General features: G+C 39.3%; 2 protein-coding genes across 2 annotated transcripts; one reads left to right on the top strand and one right to left on the bottom strand.

Annotated features, from left to right (window-relative positions):
- On the top strand, positions 1–7,190 carry ggcx (gamma-glutamyl carboxylase). The gene is given in 17 exon segments (XM_034709350.1): positions 1–238; positions 513–722; positions 1,289–1,447; positions 2,449–2,614; positions 2,728–2,806; positions 2,895–3,001; positions 3,095–3,258; positions 3,930–4,136; positions 4,139–4,230; positions 4,577–4,708; positions 4,835–5,008; positions 5,069–5,237; positions 5,348–5,383; positions 5,386–5,477; positions 5,569–5,716; positions 5,882–6,086; positions 6,192–7,190. Coding segments are annotated over 17 exon segments (2,325 nt in total). The 5' UTR covers positions 1–213; the 3' UTR covers positions 6,352–7,190.
- A 2-nt stretch (positions 7,191–7,192) lies between these two features.
- snx24 (sorting nexin 24) lies at positions 7,193–15,198 on the bottom strand. The gene is made up of 7 exons (XM_034709349.1): positions 14,972–15,198; positions 12,324–12,407; positions 10,258–10,362; positions 9,963–10,057; positions 9,828–9,857; positions 9,629–9,693; positions 7,193–9,418 (listed from the first exon to the last, which is right to left on the bottom strand). The coding sequence occupies exons 1-7, from the start codon at positions 15,038–15,040 to the stop codon at positions 9,348–9,350; spliced, it is 519 nt and encodes a 172-aa protein (XP_034565240.1). The 5' UTR covers positions 15,041–15,198; the 3' UTR covers positions 7,193–9,347.
- Between the last annotated feature and the right edge of the window lie 220 nt (positions 15,199–15,418).

The raw sequence follows: 15,418 nt of genomic DNA, 5'->3' as shown, positions 1-15,418 counted from the left end.
CACAACATTCCAATCCCTCCCAAACCATCCTCCCACACTCCCTCCTCTCCCCTGCCCTGACCGGGCTGTGTGTGTGGGACTGTGACACGTAACTGTGTCTGCTTTGAGGACGTGACCAGGCAGGACACCTCCACCTGGGCAAACAGAGCAGGGAGGGGATTTAACTGCCCTGTGCCCCCCCCATAAACTGTCCAGATCTGAGCATAATTCATCATGGAGGCAAGAGACGCGACTGCAGGTGAGCTTGTTGCTAGCAGTGTCACTCAGTGCGGCTGTGTGTTTGTTTAGTCAGTGTAATAACTAGTCAGGCCAGCATTGAACCTAAACATGAGCAGTTATGTAAACTATAACTGTCGATGTCCAAATGAAAACTTCATATTGTATAGTCATTAAGTTATTTTTAGTGCTTCTAAATAAAGTACACATTTTCTGACGTCGTGTTTACTACAAGTATGTTGCCAATAATCATAAATAATACAACATTCTTTCATATTGGGGTTTTAAACCTGTAGGAGCTCTTGTAGGGAATGATGGAGAAGAACCTAAAGAACAAACTGCAAAAAATGCTGCAGCTCCTAAAAAAGATGAACCCCAGAGCAAAAGTGGGTTTGAGAAGATCTTTGGGTTCAGGAAAGAAGACCTGACGTCCTGGGAAAGGCTGGTGACCCTCCTGAACCGTCCCACTGACCCAGCATCCTTGGGCATCTTCCGCTGCCTGTTTGGTATGTTAGTCTTTCTGTTAATGTGTTTCAAAAACATACCACCCTAGCATGCTGGATAACACATTCACAAAATGTATATTTAGAGCTTTTGATGGCTGGATTTAGAAAGTCAAAGCATGCCTTAAGTGTTATCTTTTGGTAGTTTAGTTGTGACTTTGTCTCATTTGTTTTCCTCAAATCCACTGACATTCATAATGACATTTTGTTGAAATAGTATTGTCTATTACTGTCTGATAAAATGTAATTGCAATCCACTCTGGTGCCATGTCTACCGTGGCCCTGAAGGGCAAAACACAACATTTCCTAAACATGATGACATTAAAGAAAACACAACAACATTTCACAAACGGAATGGGTAGGGACAACACTTCTGGTTTTTGATTGGACTGAACCCAACAGCTCAACATTATATCCTGTTTCTAACATTAACCGTCCCACTGACCACACATCCTTTGGCATCTTACGCTGCCTGTTTGGTTTGTTAGTCTTGAAACCAAGGTTTGCACCTAGGAGCTAATAAAACCCTCCTATGCACCCTTCAACATCTTAACGTGTGTTTCATGCAGGGTTGCTGATGGCTATTGATGTCACGCAAGAGCGAGGCCTCAGTCACCTAGACTACAAGTACCTGGATGGAGCCCCTGTGTGCCGGTTCCCCCTCTTCGATTTCCTGCAGCCTTTGCCTCTGGATTGGATGTATCTGGTTTATGTGGTGATGTTCTTCGGTGGGTCAAACTCCTGTTTATAAAGTTGTGAGCTGAAGTCTGAAAAGTTGCAGGTTTAAAGATTGACACATCAGTGTTCACTGAGAATAGGTCATGGAAGGAAAGACCCCCCCCCCCCCCCCCCCCCCCCCCCCCCTTCTTTTTGAGTCCAAGCAGATGCAACCCTTTTACAGGATGCATCCTCTGTGGGGGGCTGTCTACTGCAAAGATCAAAGCACAAACACTAGACCTATAATTTCACCCTTGTTTTCCCCAAAGCTGACAAACTGGTGCAGATTTTTCCTAATGTCTCACAAAGATTTGAACAACTAATGCTAATGTAGTGCTCAATGTAGATAAATGAAGATAAACACCAGGCAGATTACAGTCACAGTAAATAAACCCTGATAGAAAAATCATTGGGCCGAAATACCGAATGCCGTACCTCTGTGGGTACAAATCAGTTTTCACTCTTTTTCTTTGCACTCAGAGTTACATATGTTTGTCCTTTAAAATATCACACATTTTTCACACCAGAGAGTAATCTGCTTGTGCCCATGTTTCACTGACCTTCACAACATAAAAACATCAATAGAAATATTCTCTATACATTAATGCTTTTTTTTTTTTACACAGTATTCAAGCGCTACATTTTTATAAGATACTTTATTTCACAACCAAATCTCTATGACTTAGCTCTTCCATCTAACAACACATGTTAGATTCAGGAAAATAAATCATAGTTGTAAATTTTAATCTTAGACAAAATAATCAAAAATTGCATCAAGTTTGAAATGTTTTCACTCACATTTTTATTCTTTATTTTGTGGCACGTTTTTCTTTGTATTTGTGCATGCTGTGTATGATTTCTGAGAATTTAAGCAGCTGTTTTTTTTCATATTTTCTATTTAACTTCTATAAAGTCAATGATGACATCACTGTGACATCTTTGTGACTTGTTATATGTATAGAAACTCTTGGTATTATTGACTTATATTGTGTGTTTATGTTTCACATTCAAGGTGCTGTGGGCATCATGCTTGGCTGTTTCTATCGTCTCTCCTGCCTCATGTTCATCTCCACGTATTGGTACGTTTTCTTCTTGGACAAAACAACCTGGAACAATCACTCATACCTCTATGGCCTCATTGGATTCCAGCTCCTACTCATGGATGGAAACAGATACTGGTGAGATCAAAATGTTAGATTTTTTAAATGTGTTCACTCATACACTTCTTCTCTTTTGACATGTGTTAGATTAACAGAGGGAGACATTTTTGCATTTTGTCTCTAATTTGCAGGTCAATCGATGGATTGCGGAGGCCCTCAATCAGAAATGCTCATGTGCCTCTGTGGAATTACACCTTGTTGAGACTGCAGGTTTGTGCAGCATGAAGCTTCTACTTGCTAACACTGTGTACCTATCAACTTCACAGGTGATCTAATGATGCTAATTTGTTCCTCACAGATATTTATTGTATACTTCATCGCTGGAATCAAGAAGCTGGATGCTGATTGGGTGGAGGGATACTCAATGTCATACTTGGCACACCATTGGCTGTTTGATCCCTTTAAGTAAGTCTCATTCTGCAACACAGTCCAAAGATATTGTATCTGTTTTGTAACCGCACTCCCTCTGATCCTTCTGTTTGACACATCATTTTTCAGAATGATCCTTCCTGTGGAGATAATAAATCTTCTGGTGGTGCATGCAGGAGGTCTTGTCCTTGATCTGACTGCAGGATACCTGCTGTTTTTTGACGTCACACGGCCGTATGGCTTTTTCTTTGTCTCCTACTTCCACTGCATGAACTCTCAGCTCTTCAGCATCGGTGAGTGTGTTATTTGGCTTCCTTAAAGATACCATGTGAGGCAATTTATATTTCTTAAGTAGCTTTACATTGATGAACTGAACAAGCATTGTTATGCCACTTAAAATATCAGACCCTTTCCATCTTTCTCAGTTTTTGATTTATCACTGTTCATCTTCAGGACTGTTTTGCTGAGAAAATCCAAAAGTTGTGTTGTCTATCATGCTCTGGAGTGCCTCTTTTCAGCTTCTCTGCAGCACTGACAGCTTGCAACTCTAGAAATTGCTGAGCAACATTCACAAAGATAGAGAGCACAAAGCTAAAAAATGTACCTAGTGATGCCCGTTTGGCCAAATTAAAATGTGACTAACTGATGAGAAGGGAGGACCAACATCAGCAGCAAATTTATAGGATGTTTGACTAGCTTGTTCCCTTAGATGTTCTGAATAGTCTAGTAGAATAAATATCAGTTTATTAACCAATGGAAAAGATGCTCCCTTGGTTACAAAGTGAGCACAAGCAACATAATTTGGACTGTAGTTCCCTTATAGTCCACCAGGGGTCATTAAGAACTTAAAATGTTTTAAAAGTATCTTAAAAACACTCCTCCTGTTGCAATGAATGCTCTCATTATTGCCTGAATTTGTGATCAATTATTTGACCCGTATCTTATTATTATTAATCCTCGACAGGGATGTTTTCATACACGATGCTGGCCACAAGTCCCCTCTTCTGCTACACCGACTGGCCGAGGAGATTCTTTGCCCGCTTCCCAGAGTTCCTCAGGGCAGTCCTGCCACTCACCCCACCAGACGTTCAGCCAAGTACTTCCTGTGTTTACAACGAGGTCCGGAGCCCGAACACCGAACGCCAGGAGACCCCACCTGTTGCCAAGCCTCCAAACTGAGACTGAAGCACAAGCTGGGAGCTATTTTTACTATTGTTTACATAATGGAACAATTTTTCATGCCCTACTCCCACTTTATTACACAGGTAAATACACGCTATGGGATTTTCTGACACTTTTTCTACACAGGGAAACTGCATTAAGTAAGATTTTACTTTTGATGTCAGAAAAAGCTTTACAAATCTTCTCTGAGTCACCAGACTAGTCGTTGCTCAATTAGAGTCAACAGTCTGTGGCCCAAAGCAAACAGCAGCTCAAACTGGTGTTGTAAGCAGAGAAGGGAAGCTCCAAATACGCAGATTCCCATCATGTAACCTGTCATGTGAACCCTTAATACTTTTCCCTTGATTTGTTTTTTTTATTTAAAGGTCATGATTTTATATATAAAAAAACGTGAGCATTAATTAGAATCTTTGATACTGTGACTTTTAGGGTTACAACAACTGGACCAATGGCTTGTATGGATACTCGTGGGACATGATGGTTCACTCCCGCTCTCATCAGCATGTGAAGATCACCTACAAAGATGGAAAAACAGGAGAAATCGGATATCTGAACCCAGGGGTGAGTCATGAGAAAAACACAGTCAGAGCACGTGAGCATGTCGTTAATGCTGTTTATACAGTCTGGTTAACTTCACATACAGATGCACAAATATAAAACAATAATTACACTGTTTGTGTGCTGAAGGTGTTCACACAGAGCCGTCGCTGGAAAGACCATGGAGACATGCTTAAGCAGTACGCCACGTGCCTCCATCACTTCCTGCCTCGCTATAATATCACTGATCCTGAAATCTACTTCGACATCTGGGTGTCAATTAATGAGCGTTTCCAGCAAAGGTATGAAAGAGAAAAATGTGCTGTTCAGGCGTATGATTATAACTGTAAGATTGTGTGCTTAAAAGTGGCCCTCTTTTTTAAGGATATTGACCCCCGTGTGGATGTTGTGAAGGCTGATTGGTCTCCTTTCCAACCAAACTCATGGCTCATGCCTCTGCTGGTAGACCTCTCACCCTGGAGGACTAAGTTCCAGGAGATTGAGGGCAGTTTGGACAATCAGACAGAGATCGTCTTCATCGCTGATTTCCCAGGTTTGAAATCTCTTCATGTCTCTAGAAGGAAAAACAAAGTGTTTGTAGTTTGCTGTTTTATTTACCTTAATTTGCTCTTAATGCTACATGACTTCGCTCTCTGCTTTTAGGCCTCCATTTAGAGAACTTTGTGAGTGAAGATCTGGGCACACCAGCGTTCAAGTACTGCAGGGCACAGTGAAAGTTGAGGTGGTGGAGGAGAAGAAGAACTACACTCTGAAGCCTGGTGAAAAGATAAAGGTACAACACCACTCCATCATCACCTCCAACATTTGATTAACCAGGACACACTTGAACATTTACTATAATGTACACGTATGTCTGAATGCAGGTGCCGGCAGGAGCTTACCATAAGGTGTACACAGTGTCTGAAGAGGCTTCTTGCTACATGTACATCTACGTCAACACAACAGAAGCGGCGCTGCAGGAGAACTTCACTAAACTGTTTGAGATCCAGGAGCGGGTTCGTAATGGAACAGGTAAAAACCTGATGATGTCAGGAAGAAACGCCATGAAGGGAAGCCTTTCATAGGGGAATGTTGTATGAAAAAGTAGTCCCAAATGAAAATGTGATAGAAAATGTGCTGTACAGGTGGCTTGAATGCCAATGCCTGTTTTATACAAATTACATTTTTGCACCACAGAAACCGAGCCCCTTCCTCCTGAGCTGCAGCCTCTCATGGCTGCAGACAGTGATGAAGGAGCTGAGGTCAACGCCACCGACCCGATTGTGCAGCTGTTTCTGAAGAGGCAGCGCCGAATAAAGGAGGTGAAGAAGCGTAGGGAGGCAGGTGTTCTGGAGCGACTGGAGCGCTTTGCAGTGAAAAAATACTACACAATACGGAGAGGGTGAGTGTTGACTCTAGCAGACCAGGTATGATTGTATTAACACAGAAATCATAAAACTAAGAACTAATTTATGTATGAATGTACATTTTTTCATCAATCTCCCAGATTCCTGATGACAGCCATTGCTATGAGAAACCTGGCGGTGGGTCTCCCTCCTCTCGAACAGCTGACGAGAGAAGTTGAGTTTGCCAACATGAAAGCGCCGCAGGCAGATGGCAGCCAGGATGATCGGCTGAAAGATGAAGTGGGTCATGGGGAACTTTAAAGAGGCCGCTGGGACCAAACATACTTTTCTAAATGGCCTGCAGGTGCTGAATCAAACACCCATGTGTGTGTTTCCACTGGACTATTACTGGGACGACCCAGTGAAGAAATCAAAGGATTTTTAATTTACTATGCTTCAGAAGCATTTCCGATTATTTCCAAATGTAAAGTCTGTATTTTTTTTTTTAAGCTTTTGGTCATGAATCTGAAATTATGCAGAGGATATCCTTCTGTTAATGCTGCAGCACATGAACACTGTATGTTCACAGAAGTGCACTGCTTTGCTTTGCTGAGCAAGATGACATTTCCTGTTTAATCTAGTCTGGGATTTTTTTTAAAGTGCAATTTCTTGTTTGTTGATATGACCAAAATCAAATATCTTGACACTGACAGTTACTGAAAAAAGCTGTATGATAAACTAGCTTTGCATTTGAATGTGCAGGAAGATTTTGAAAATACTGAAGCAAGATTTGGGAATGCATTTTTGCCTTGGATGAAAATATGCAACAAACAAGCATGTTACTGAACTGACAGATTTAAGGGGTAGATTTATGATAATTGTAGCAACATGAACTTGACCAGGATGGACCATAAACCCCTGCTGCTTAATTCCCCTGCTCTACTTCCACATTTATAATTACACAGAAGGATATGCAGACCTCTGTTGTCGCAGGAATCATGCTCCTGATGTTTTATGCTAACCCTTTAATGTGAGAAAAGCCTGACAAAAAAACATTAACCTGTAAATTGTCTCCTTAAATTTTTAGTCATTTTTATAATAAAGATATCATGTTTGAATACATTCAATGTTTTTTAATTAAAAATAAACTTCAACTCTCAGATTGTGGAAATAGTTAATTTTATTGGTGTCAGATTTTACATGTCGCTCCTCTTAAAGTGCCTACAGTTCCAGTGTTCACTGTAGATCGACACTATGGCACACGACGACACTCAAACAGTACCATGTTAAACAATATAAATACATATAATCTACATGGTGGATCTCTATGAAATAATTGACTGTTAATCACAAGATCATGATCTGCGTAGCTGAGGTTAGTTGATCAGGATACATTTAGTTCAGTATAAATATGTGTGGCTCTGTTGTAGCTGTAGTGGAGGTCCAGACACATTTAAGTGTTTAAAAATTACTGATATGCAACATAAAGTTTCACAAAAGCAACAAGTCCTTTTGAGTGTTCACAACAGGAGATGGTTAGTACTTTCACAGAAGATAAAGATTTTTTTTTAAATTTCATATTGCACAGTTTCCCTGGTTTTAAGTCCTTTTAATCACCATCTCTCATTTAACAAACACTTGTTAAAACAAAATCCCTTTTAGTGGTGGATGATTGTTCCTCTAATCACCACAAAGTAACACATACATAGTGTGTGCCAACATTAAACAGAGCATTACTGGTAATAGTTTCAGATACTGGCCCCTTCAAAACAAGATTTCTGCTTTTTCAGTCAGTTAGATTGTTTTGCACGAGCTGGAACAACTTCTACATTGCTTTCTACACTTTTCATTGTCCTCTAAATATAAAAGAGGACTCAACTGATCCCTAATTCTGTCTAAAAGTGAACTCCTGATTTTACACATCAAGTCTGTTGAGGGTCTTAGCTCTGTAGCTCTACAGCAAGCTGCATAGAGTTTGATAAGCTGTTTCAAGTGACGTCACATGAGTCTGCATCGGTTTGGGCAGACCATTATAAACTTGAAAAAGAGATAATCTGTGTCGTTGCCAAACCAACAAAACTATGACAGACTTCTGGGTAATGTAGGTTCACCAAAATAAATGGTCAGTGCTAGAGTGCTGATGCTAAATTCAGTGACTGTGCAATAATCATGCACCCCCAGTAACGTGTCATCCCTCACTATCAGATTGCTCCACATGTTCTTGCCTTCATTTAAAATGTGCTTCATCCCCCAGACCTTGTGATCCCCTCTTCATACTGTAACACCTACAGAACTCACTAGCATCACTGTGAACACTACAGCGCTCCTTAACAAACATCTGATGCTTAAGTTGGTCCACATAGCATCACTGCTAGGAGCTACTAATAGAACTCAAATCGTTTTTTCATTGGCACATATATGTCAAATCCTCCTGAAAGCATCCTTGAAAATGTACCTCTCCACACTGCTGCTCTCTGTCTTTCTTTCTAACATCTAAATTTGGCACCTCGGAAAAAATTCAATAAGCACAGTGCTACAAAGGGAGTGGCAGCAGTTGGTATGTTGGCTGTAATCCAGCTCCAAACTATCAGCCAGCACCCTCTTTGTTGTCCTACAAACTATCCCTCAGTCCAGCTGACCTCTGCATTTCCTTTCTGGTCCTGCAACAGTTGGCATGCCATTAACAACATTATTGGATACACTCGCTAAACAAACAGAAAAAAAGCACTGCACAGATTCCTCACTACATTGATCTTCCTCTTACTTCAAACTCCAGTTGATCCTGTATTTGTTTCACCTCCTAGTTTCTCAAGAAAGGGGAAATGTATTAAAATTATGATAAAGTTTTAGGCTCTGTATTTTCTGAGAAGACTCATCTTATTATAATGCCACAAAACACTAAAGTAGACCTGTGACAGCTTTACACACAATGTTAAATATTAGCGCAGACTTTAAATTGAAATGAAATACTTTTAAAGGGTTTAAATCCTTTTTATGGAGCCACTGAAGTCCACTGAGATAATCATTTTCATCATGTGTGCACCCAAGATACAAATGATGCAGGACTTTAGGGGCTCCGTACCTTTAAAAAGAGCGTATAGCAAATGTTTTAAGATGTAAAGGGGCGTAGGTGTCTGTGACTTGCCAGCTCCTGTTATATATCCCTTTACTATTTCATGAATGGATGTGCTTTGGATTATATAAATGAGGCTCAGTGGACTGTAACGTGTTATGCCCTTGCTGATGAACACCTTAAATGGTGCAAAAATAGCAGCATCCGTTTGTAGTGAGATGCCTTCACAGTCACCTCTGAAGCTCTACCTCGGCTGGAGATCTGGGTAGAAAACTCCATGAACCACGCCTTCAATCACAACGTTTGCAAATGCATCTGAAAGGGAAAAAAGGGACATTCATACCATATTAGTCATAAATAATATGGTATGGTGAAAGAGAAGTTCAAGACAACTCTTAAAATATAAATAATAGCACTGTAGTGTTGCAGATTTACCAAAACTATAAAGCCCTTTTACTTTACTTAAAGATGACTGAATACAGAACTAACAGGCGTTTCATGCCTTTAAAAGTATCCTGAACTCACCATGCGCAGATGGCATCAAAAAGGGGTCTCTCAGAAACAGCAGGACTGGCTGATGTGTGAGTTTACTGGAAAAAAAAAAGGCGCAAAAGGAAGAAGTCAAAGGGTGTCTGGGCAGCTGTATGCAGTTTCACCAGGTTCAAACATTAGAAAACACAAAGATTCAGACGTTTCATACAATAGTGTTTAAAGTGAGCAGTACCTAGATTCCTCTGATTCTGTATCAAAAGACCTAAGAGAAGATAAAAAAGGGAAGACATGAGGCACAAACTGCAATAAATTTTAAAAACAACAACACAATTTTGTTTTTGATGGAAAATACGTAGTTTCAACTCACCCACAGCTTTCTGTTTTTGGCACTGAAGGAAAATGGCGGATGTTCAAGAAATCCAGGAATATCTTTGGAAGAACCCCATTTTCCATAATTATAGTCTGAGGAAAACAGACAAAACAAAAGTTTATTACAATGTGTGCACCAGAAGCAGCGGTACACAACGCATGTGACCTCCATGACTTTTTCTCTGGAGGACACAATGAGTGTTTTTAATCCTCTCACAACTGCACTTGGTTTGTGTGTTTACGTTGTTAAATCAGTCCCATCGGGTGGATTAGCGTGTGTTATATCAAAGCACCTGAAGGTAGTGCTCCAGACCATGCCTCCTCTGCTCAAGGACTTTGGGAACCCAGTTTCTGACGTGTTTGGAGGGGATCTCAGGTGGCTTTATGCTCTTCTTTAGCTGTTGGGTTGAAAAACATCATCAAGATATTCAATGTACATGACAGATCAGATAAGAGGAAAAAACAAGGGATTATATCTATGATGGCAGCTCTGTGAAGCTGTACTAAGGTAGAGTGATGATCTCAGCAACATGCTAATATGCCCCATATTATTTTCCTTCTTTTAAAGTTAATTTTTGAGATTTTATGCTTTTTGTTGAAAGGATAGAACAGTTGACTGGATAGTAAAGTGGGAGAGGGAGTGGGGAATGACATGCAGCAAAAGCTGTTTGTATTGAGAACTGTGGCCTCTGTGCATGAGGCGCAATGCACAAGACTGAGACTGAGAAGAAATGCCATCAATTCAACATTCGTTTGTAAAACCAAAATCACAATGTTGGCCAGCTTGTTCTTTCCAATCCACAGAGAAGATGTTGATAGATTTCACAAGAGAAGTGAAAACTTTGTCCTGTTGGAGCAGCTAGAAGAATCAAAAGCTAGAGTGGTTCATCCACTGGGCATCATGAATGTCTGTACAAAGTTAGTCCTGTATCATTTCAGATACTTTAGTCTAAACTGAAACCATACATGGCGCAAAGTGAGGATGCATTAATATCAACAACAATGTAATGACAGCACCATGATCGCAGCAGATACTGAAGTGTACAGTTGAAAGCACGGGTGTTACTGTTACATAATGGCTCTATTCTATTCCAAAGGGCAGCAGAAAGTCATGTGTAACAGTGTGATGGCATGAACAGTCCCAGGATGTGCTTGTCAAACTAGAACATATCAACATGTCTGGGGGAAAGTGTGCAAATAAAGTGAAGTTGCAGTTGAACTAAATGAGGAGTATTTTGCAGGACAGGAAGAGGAACTGCTCTCTGAAGCTAAAACCTCAAATAAAGAAGTATGGTCTGTGCGGTTCATTGAAATGGAGCTTATTAAAAGAGTATTGTGGTGGACTGAGTTTAAATTTTTATGTAATGTTCAAGCAAATTGTATAACTGGGGATGCAATCACTGACTTTTAGTTACCAATCATTGTACGTGTGTTTGAGGTAGCATCATATATATCCTGATCAAAGATGGAGGCCCCTAAGAAGAACTGCACTTAATTGCCTTATTGACAAAATAACAGCCCCCTTGGAATGGTGTCTCCTCTCAATTATCTACAATTTTCTCCTTGTCTATACCTGTTTTTGACAGTGTTACTCTTAAATGATCTATCCTCGCTCACTGCTGCCAAGAAGTTAGTTGCTATGAGGTGGAAACACCCAGATAGGTTGACAGTCAAGAGCTGGATCCTCACTTTCCTAGATAGTTTACTTAGAGCTTTCCACTGCTCGGATGATCACAGTTAAAGAGTGTAATATTACAATATGGGCTTCTTTTGTGGAAAAACTGAAAGAACAGATCTAGCCTCGATTAGGATCTGTATTGTGGACTGATGAAGCTTGTGGTCTCAGTTTGTTCTGGGGTGGTTTTTTATTTATTTCAATTTTGTTATTTTATTTCATTTATTTATGTATTTATTTTATTTCATGTGTGTACATTTATATATGAATACCCAAACTTAAATTTGTGTGCAGCTGCTTCGCCATTGTACTTACTTGCTACTGCAAATGTGATTACAATGTACACTATTTGTCATTATTTGTAATTTTTCTAAAAATAAAATAAAATATAAAATAAAAAGATTTGATCAAAAAATAAATAACAGACCCTGTCAATAGAGTGTACAGTGTCAACCTTATTCAATTAATAAAATGACTGAATGTGTTACATTTGCATCTTTTTTCAGCACCTCATACAGTACAGCACAAGCTCTTTAATGCTGTTACAACTCAAATATCTAAGGGAAAAAATCATGAATATGCTGGGTCAGATCATACGTGTGGTCCAAGGTTTAGGACCAGGCCACATTAAAAAGGAGAACTTTGTTAACTTTACATAATCTTTGGGGAAGCACTTGATCTCACCATTTTATGCAAAGCGTGGAATTCACTGTAGCGTTTCTCAACACTGTGTTGTCTGCCATTCATCAATACGTCAATCTTAAAGACCTGAAAGAGAGAAAAAAAGTTTAAGTGGAGTAAATCATGATTTATCATCTGAGTCCATTTCCTACAAGTGTCCCCTTCCCCGCTCACACAGTCACTGTGAGAGAGTTGTCAGTTTTTGTCCATGTCAGCAAGTTACCAAGAGGAAACATCTGGTGGCTGTACTCAAACAAAAAGAACATGGGTATGTCTTTTAACAGACTTTGACTTCCCTTACTCGGCAGGATTCTTCCCTAAAATATGCAGATAAGCAACATTCACTAGTATGTGTCAGTATTATGTGTAATGAGGAAATCCATTCTTAAATGACGGCAGCACTGTTAATGCAATTCTGATTACATGGTGACAGAAACGTAGACTGCTTCTCCAAGGACAGACAGAAAAGAACGCAGAGTTTTCAATGAGACTAAAACACATCATGCTGGGGCCCCGTTGGACTAGTGGTCTAAGCATGCCCCCCATATACACAGGCTGTAGCCCTCGTCGCAGAGGTCATAGATGTCCTCCCCCACTCTCTGCTCCCCACATTTCCTGGCTCTCTTCAGCTGTCCTGTCCTGTCCATTAAAAGGCAAAAAAAATGCCCCCAAAAATATAACCTCCAAAAAAGTATATATAACTTTGATAAAAGTGTTTTTAATCATCAATATATATCTGCCATTACAAAATAAACCATAAACAGTTTCCATTTCATGTCATTTCACAAATGTACAGCTCACTAAGATTCATTCACCACAGGCTGCTGACTCAGTTTATAGGAGAATTTCAGAGTTTGAAGGAATAGCTGGACACTGTTGTTGCTTTCTTGCCAAGCACTAGATTATAGGATTACAACCTTTACGTCTGTATCCTTAATATGTCTGGAGCTTCATTTTCTTTTTTGACTTGCCATTAGAATACAAGAAGAGGGAAACAACTAACAGGGCTCTGAGAAAATAATCTTACTTCAGGAAGGAAAGAGCAGGTTAGCACTCCATAGAGGTACTGAAATTTAAAGTTATTTATTGAAGAAAGTCTTAGTTATCGTAGGTAAAATAGTCTCTAAAATACATGTGGATTTAGATTCTAACTAAACAGTAATTTAGTGCACTGAAGAATATGTTGGTTCCAGTCTTTTTTTCTTTTATGTTGTTCTTTATTATGGATTATAACCCTCTGTCTTTGCTCCCACTATTTAATTTAAATCACCCTTTATTAGCTATTGTACCGTCTCAAATTGAAATATGTGGGAAATATGGAAAGCCTCTGCGAAGTTAAAAGGAACAACAGATATTTTTTTGAAATTTGGCAACCAATCTTAGTTTATTTACCTTATGAAATTACAGACTTGTTACAAAAAGGTAGAGTGCCTCCCAATTTGAATCTTAATTCATAAATAAGAATTGGATTTTCCTATCTCCTTTTCCTATTTTAGCGGGATGTCGTTTTCCCTCTCCTTCTCTTAGGAGGGTTTGCGGCATGGGGCCATTTATCTGTTGACCTCTTTACCAATGTGTGTTTTACTACTTAAGCAGTATATGCTATGAGATATTACTATCTGGTTGTGAGTCTTGATCTGGGGGCTGTCGGGTCATTATCTTCTTGTTTTTTTTATGATTTGAAATTAATTTGTTTTTACAAACATTCAAATAAAGACACACAATTAATGACAACACAATAAAATAAAGAAATACAAAATACAAATAAAAATAAAACAAACGACAGAGCAGATCAAACAAACAACAAAAAACAACAAAAACAAAAACACAAAACAAATTCAGCCAACAAACATACATTTGATGGATATTTACAGCAAAAAAATGTGAACATAACAACTCATCTAATGAGAGAAACATATACCATACACAAATACATAATTATGCACATAGGCACATGTATACACATATTAAAGAAAATTTAAATAAATATGTAATGAATAAAAAAGGGGGTACGGGTGGCTGTATTGGTTTTTAACACTATTAAATACAAAGAGAAAGACAAAAGTCTTCTTGTGTTGTTTTGTTTTGTTTTTGGCTTGTAAATTATTTTAACGCTTTGTCTTTGTCTTCTTTGTCTTGTAATGATTTATATTGTTATTTTTATAATATTTTTTTCACTAAACATGAGTTTGTGTACACAATATTAGAAAACTCATTTGAATAGTCTTTGTTTATACCAGACTGCTGGGGTTGATCTCTGGTCTTATGTTGTGCGTGGGTTGGAAAAAATGCCCATTAGCTTTTATTAGATACAAAATCACAAAAGTAAACTACAGCAGAGTTGATGTTTGGTCTGTTTCCCCAAATCAAACATTCTTCATGTATTGGACCCTCACTGTCTATGATTGGAGATTGGATCTGAAAGCTGGTTACAGTTTATAAAAACAAGGAGGGCTCAGGGCTGAACTGAGACTGATCAGGACAGAGACACACACCAAGGATACTAAACTCACAGTCACCCTGACTGTCCCTCAAACATCTAACACACAAAAGCTCCTTTAAGAGGACAGAAATAACATCTGAGTTGAAACTGATGACAGCAGCAGACGACAGACAGACATGCAGACAGAGGTTATTATTAAGCAGCTTACCGTGTATCCTTTCTCCATCGAGTTGTTTTCAGACCGAAACGACGGGATCGACACTCTGACCGGGTGCATCTCGACTTGAAAATAGACACTACCGTAGGTAATAATTGATCCTGTGACACTCACACATACAACACCACACACACAAACACACTGCTGGTGATTTACTCCAGTTACTCTGGCACTCTGATAAAAATCACTGAATTAAAACAGGACAAACTGTCTCAGTAGAGCCCCCTGGTGGAGCGGAGGATGAAGCACATGAGTCTGTTGGTATTTCAGGGTTCATTACAGTATTTCTCAATTGCTAAAACACATTTCTTGACATCCACCACGCTTTTCTCAACACTATAAGCACAAACCCTATTTTCAAACTACATTCACAAAAACATCTGACTCTTCCTGCAAAACCAAACCATGTTGTCAGATCATACCCCAAGTCAATCAAAA

Source organism: Notolabrus celidotus, chromosome 19, assembly GCF_009762535.1.
Source record: "Notolabrus celidotus isolate fNotCel1 chromosome 19, fNotCel1.pri, whole genome shotgun sequence".
Classification (NCBI taxonomy): Eukaryota; Metazoa; Chordata; class Actinopteri; order Labriformes; family Labridae; genus Notolabrus; species Notolabrus celidotus.
The sequence above is the reverse complement of the archived record's forward strand: the minus strand, read 5'-3'. Positions and strand labels throughout refer to the sequence as shown.

Excerpts from the sequence above, each read along its gene's own strand:
- snx24 (XM_034709349.1), bottom strand. The coding sequence starts at position 15,040 with ATGCACCCGGTCAGAGTGTCGATCCCGTCGTTTCGGTCTGAAAACAAC. Across the intron at positions 9,694-9,827 it reads ACAGAATCAGAGGAATCTAG|TAAACTCACACATCAGCCAG; the intron begins GTACTGCTCACT and ends TTTTTTTTCCAG. Across the intron at positions 9,419-9,628 it reads TTTGATGCCATCTGCGCATG|ATGCATTTGCAAACGTTGTG; the intron begins GTGAGTTCAGGA and ends TTTCCCTTTCAG.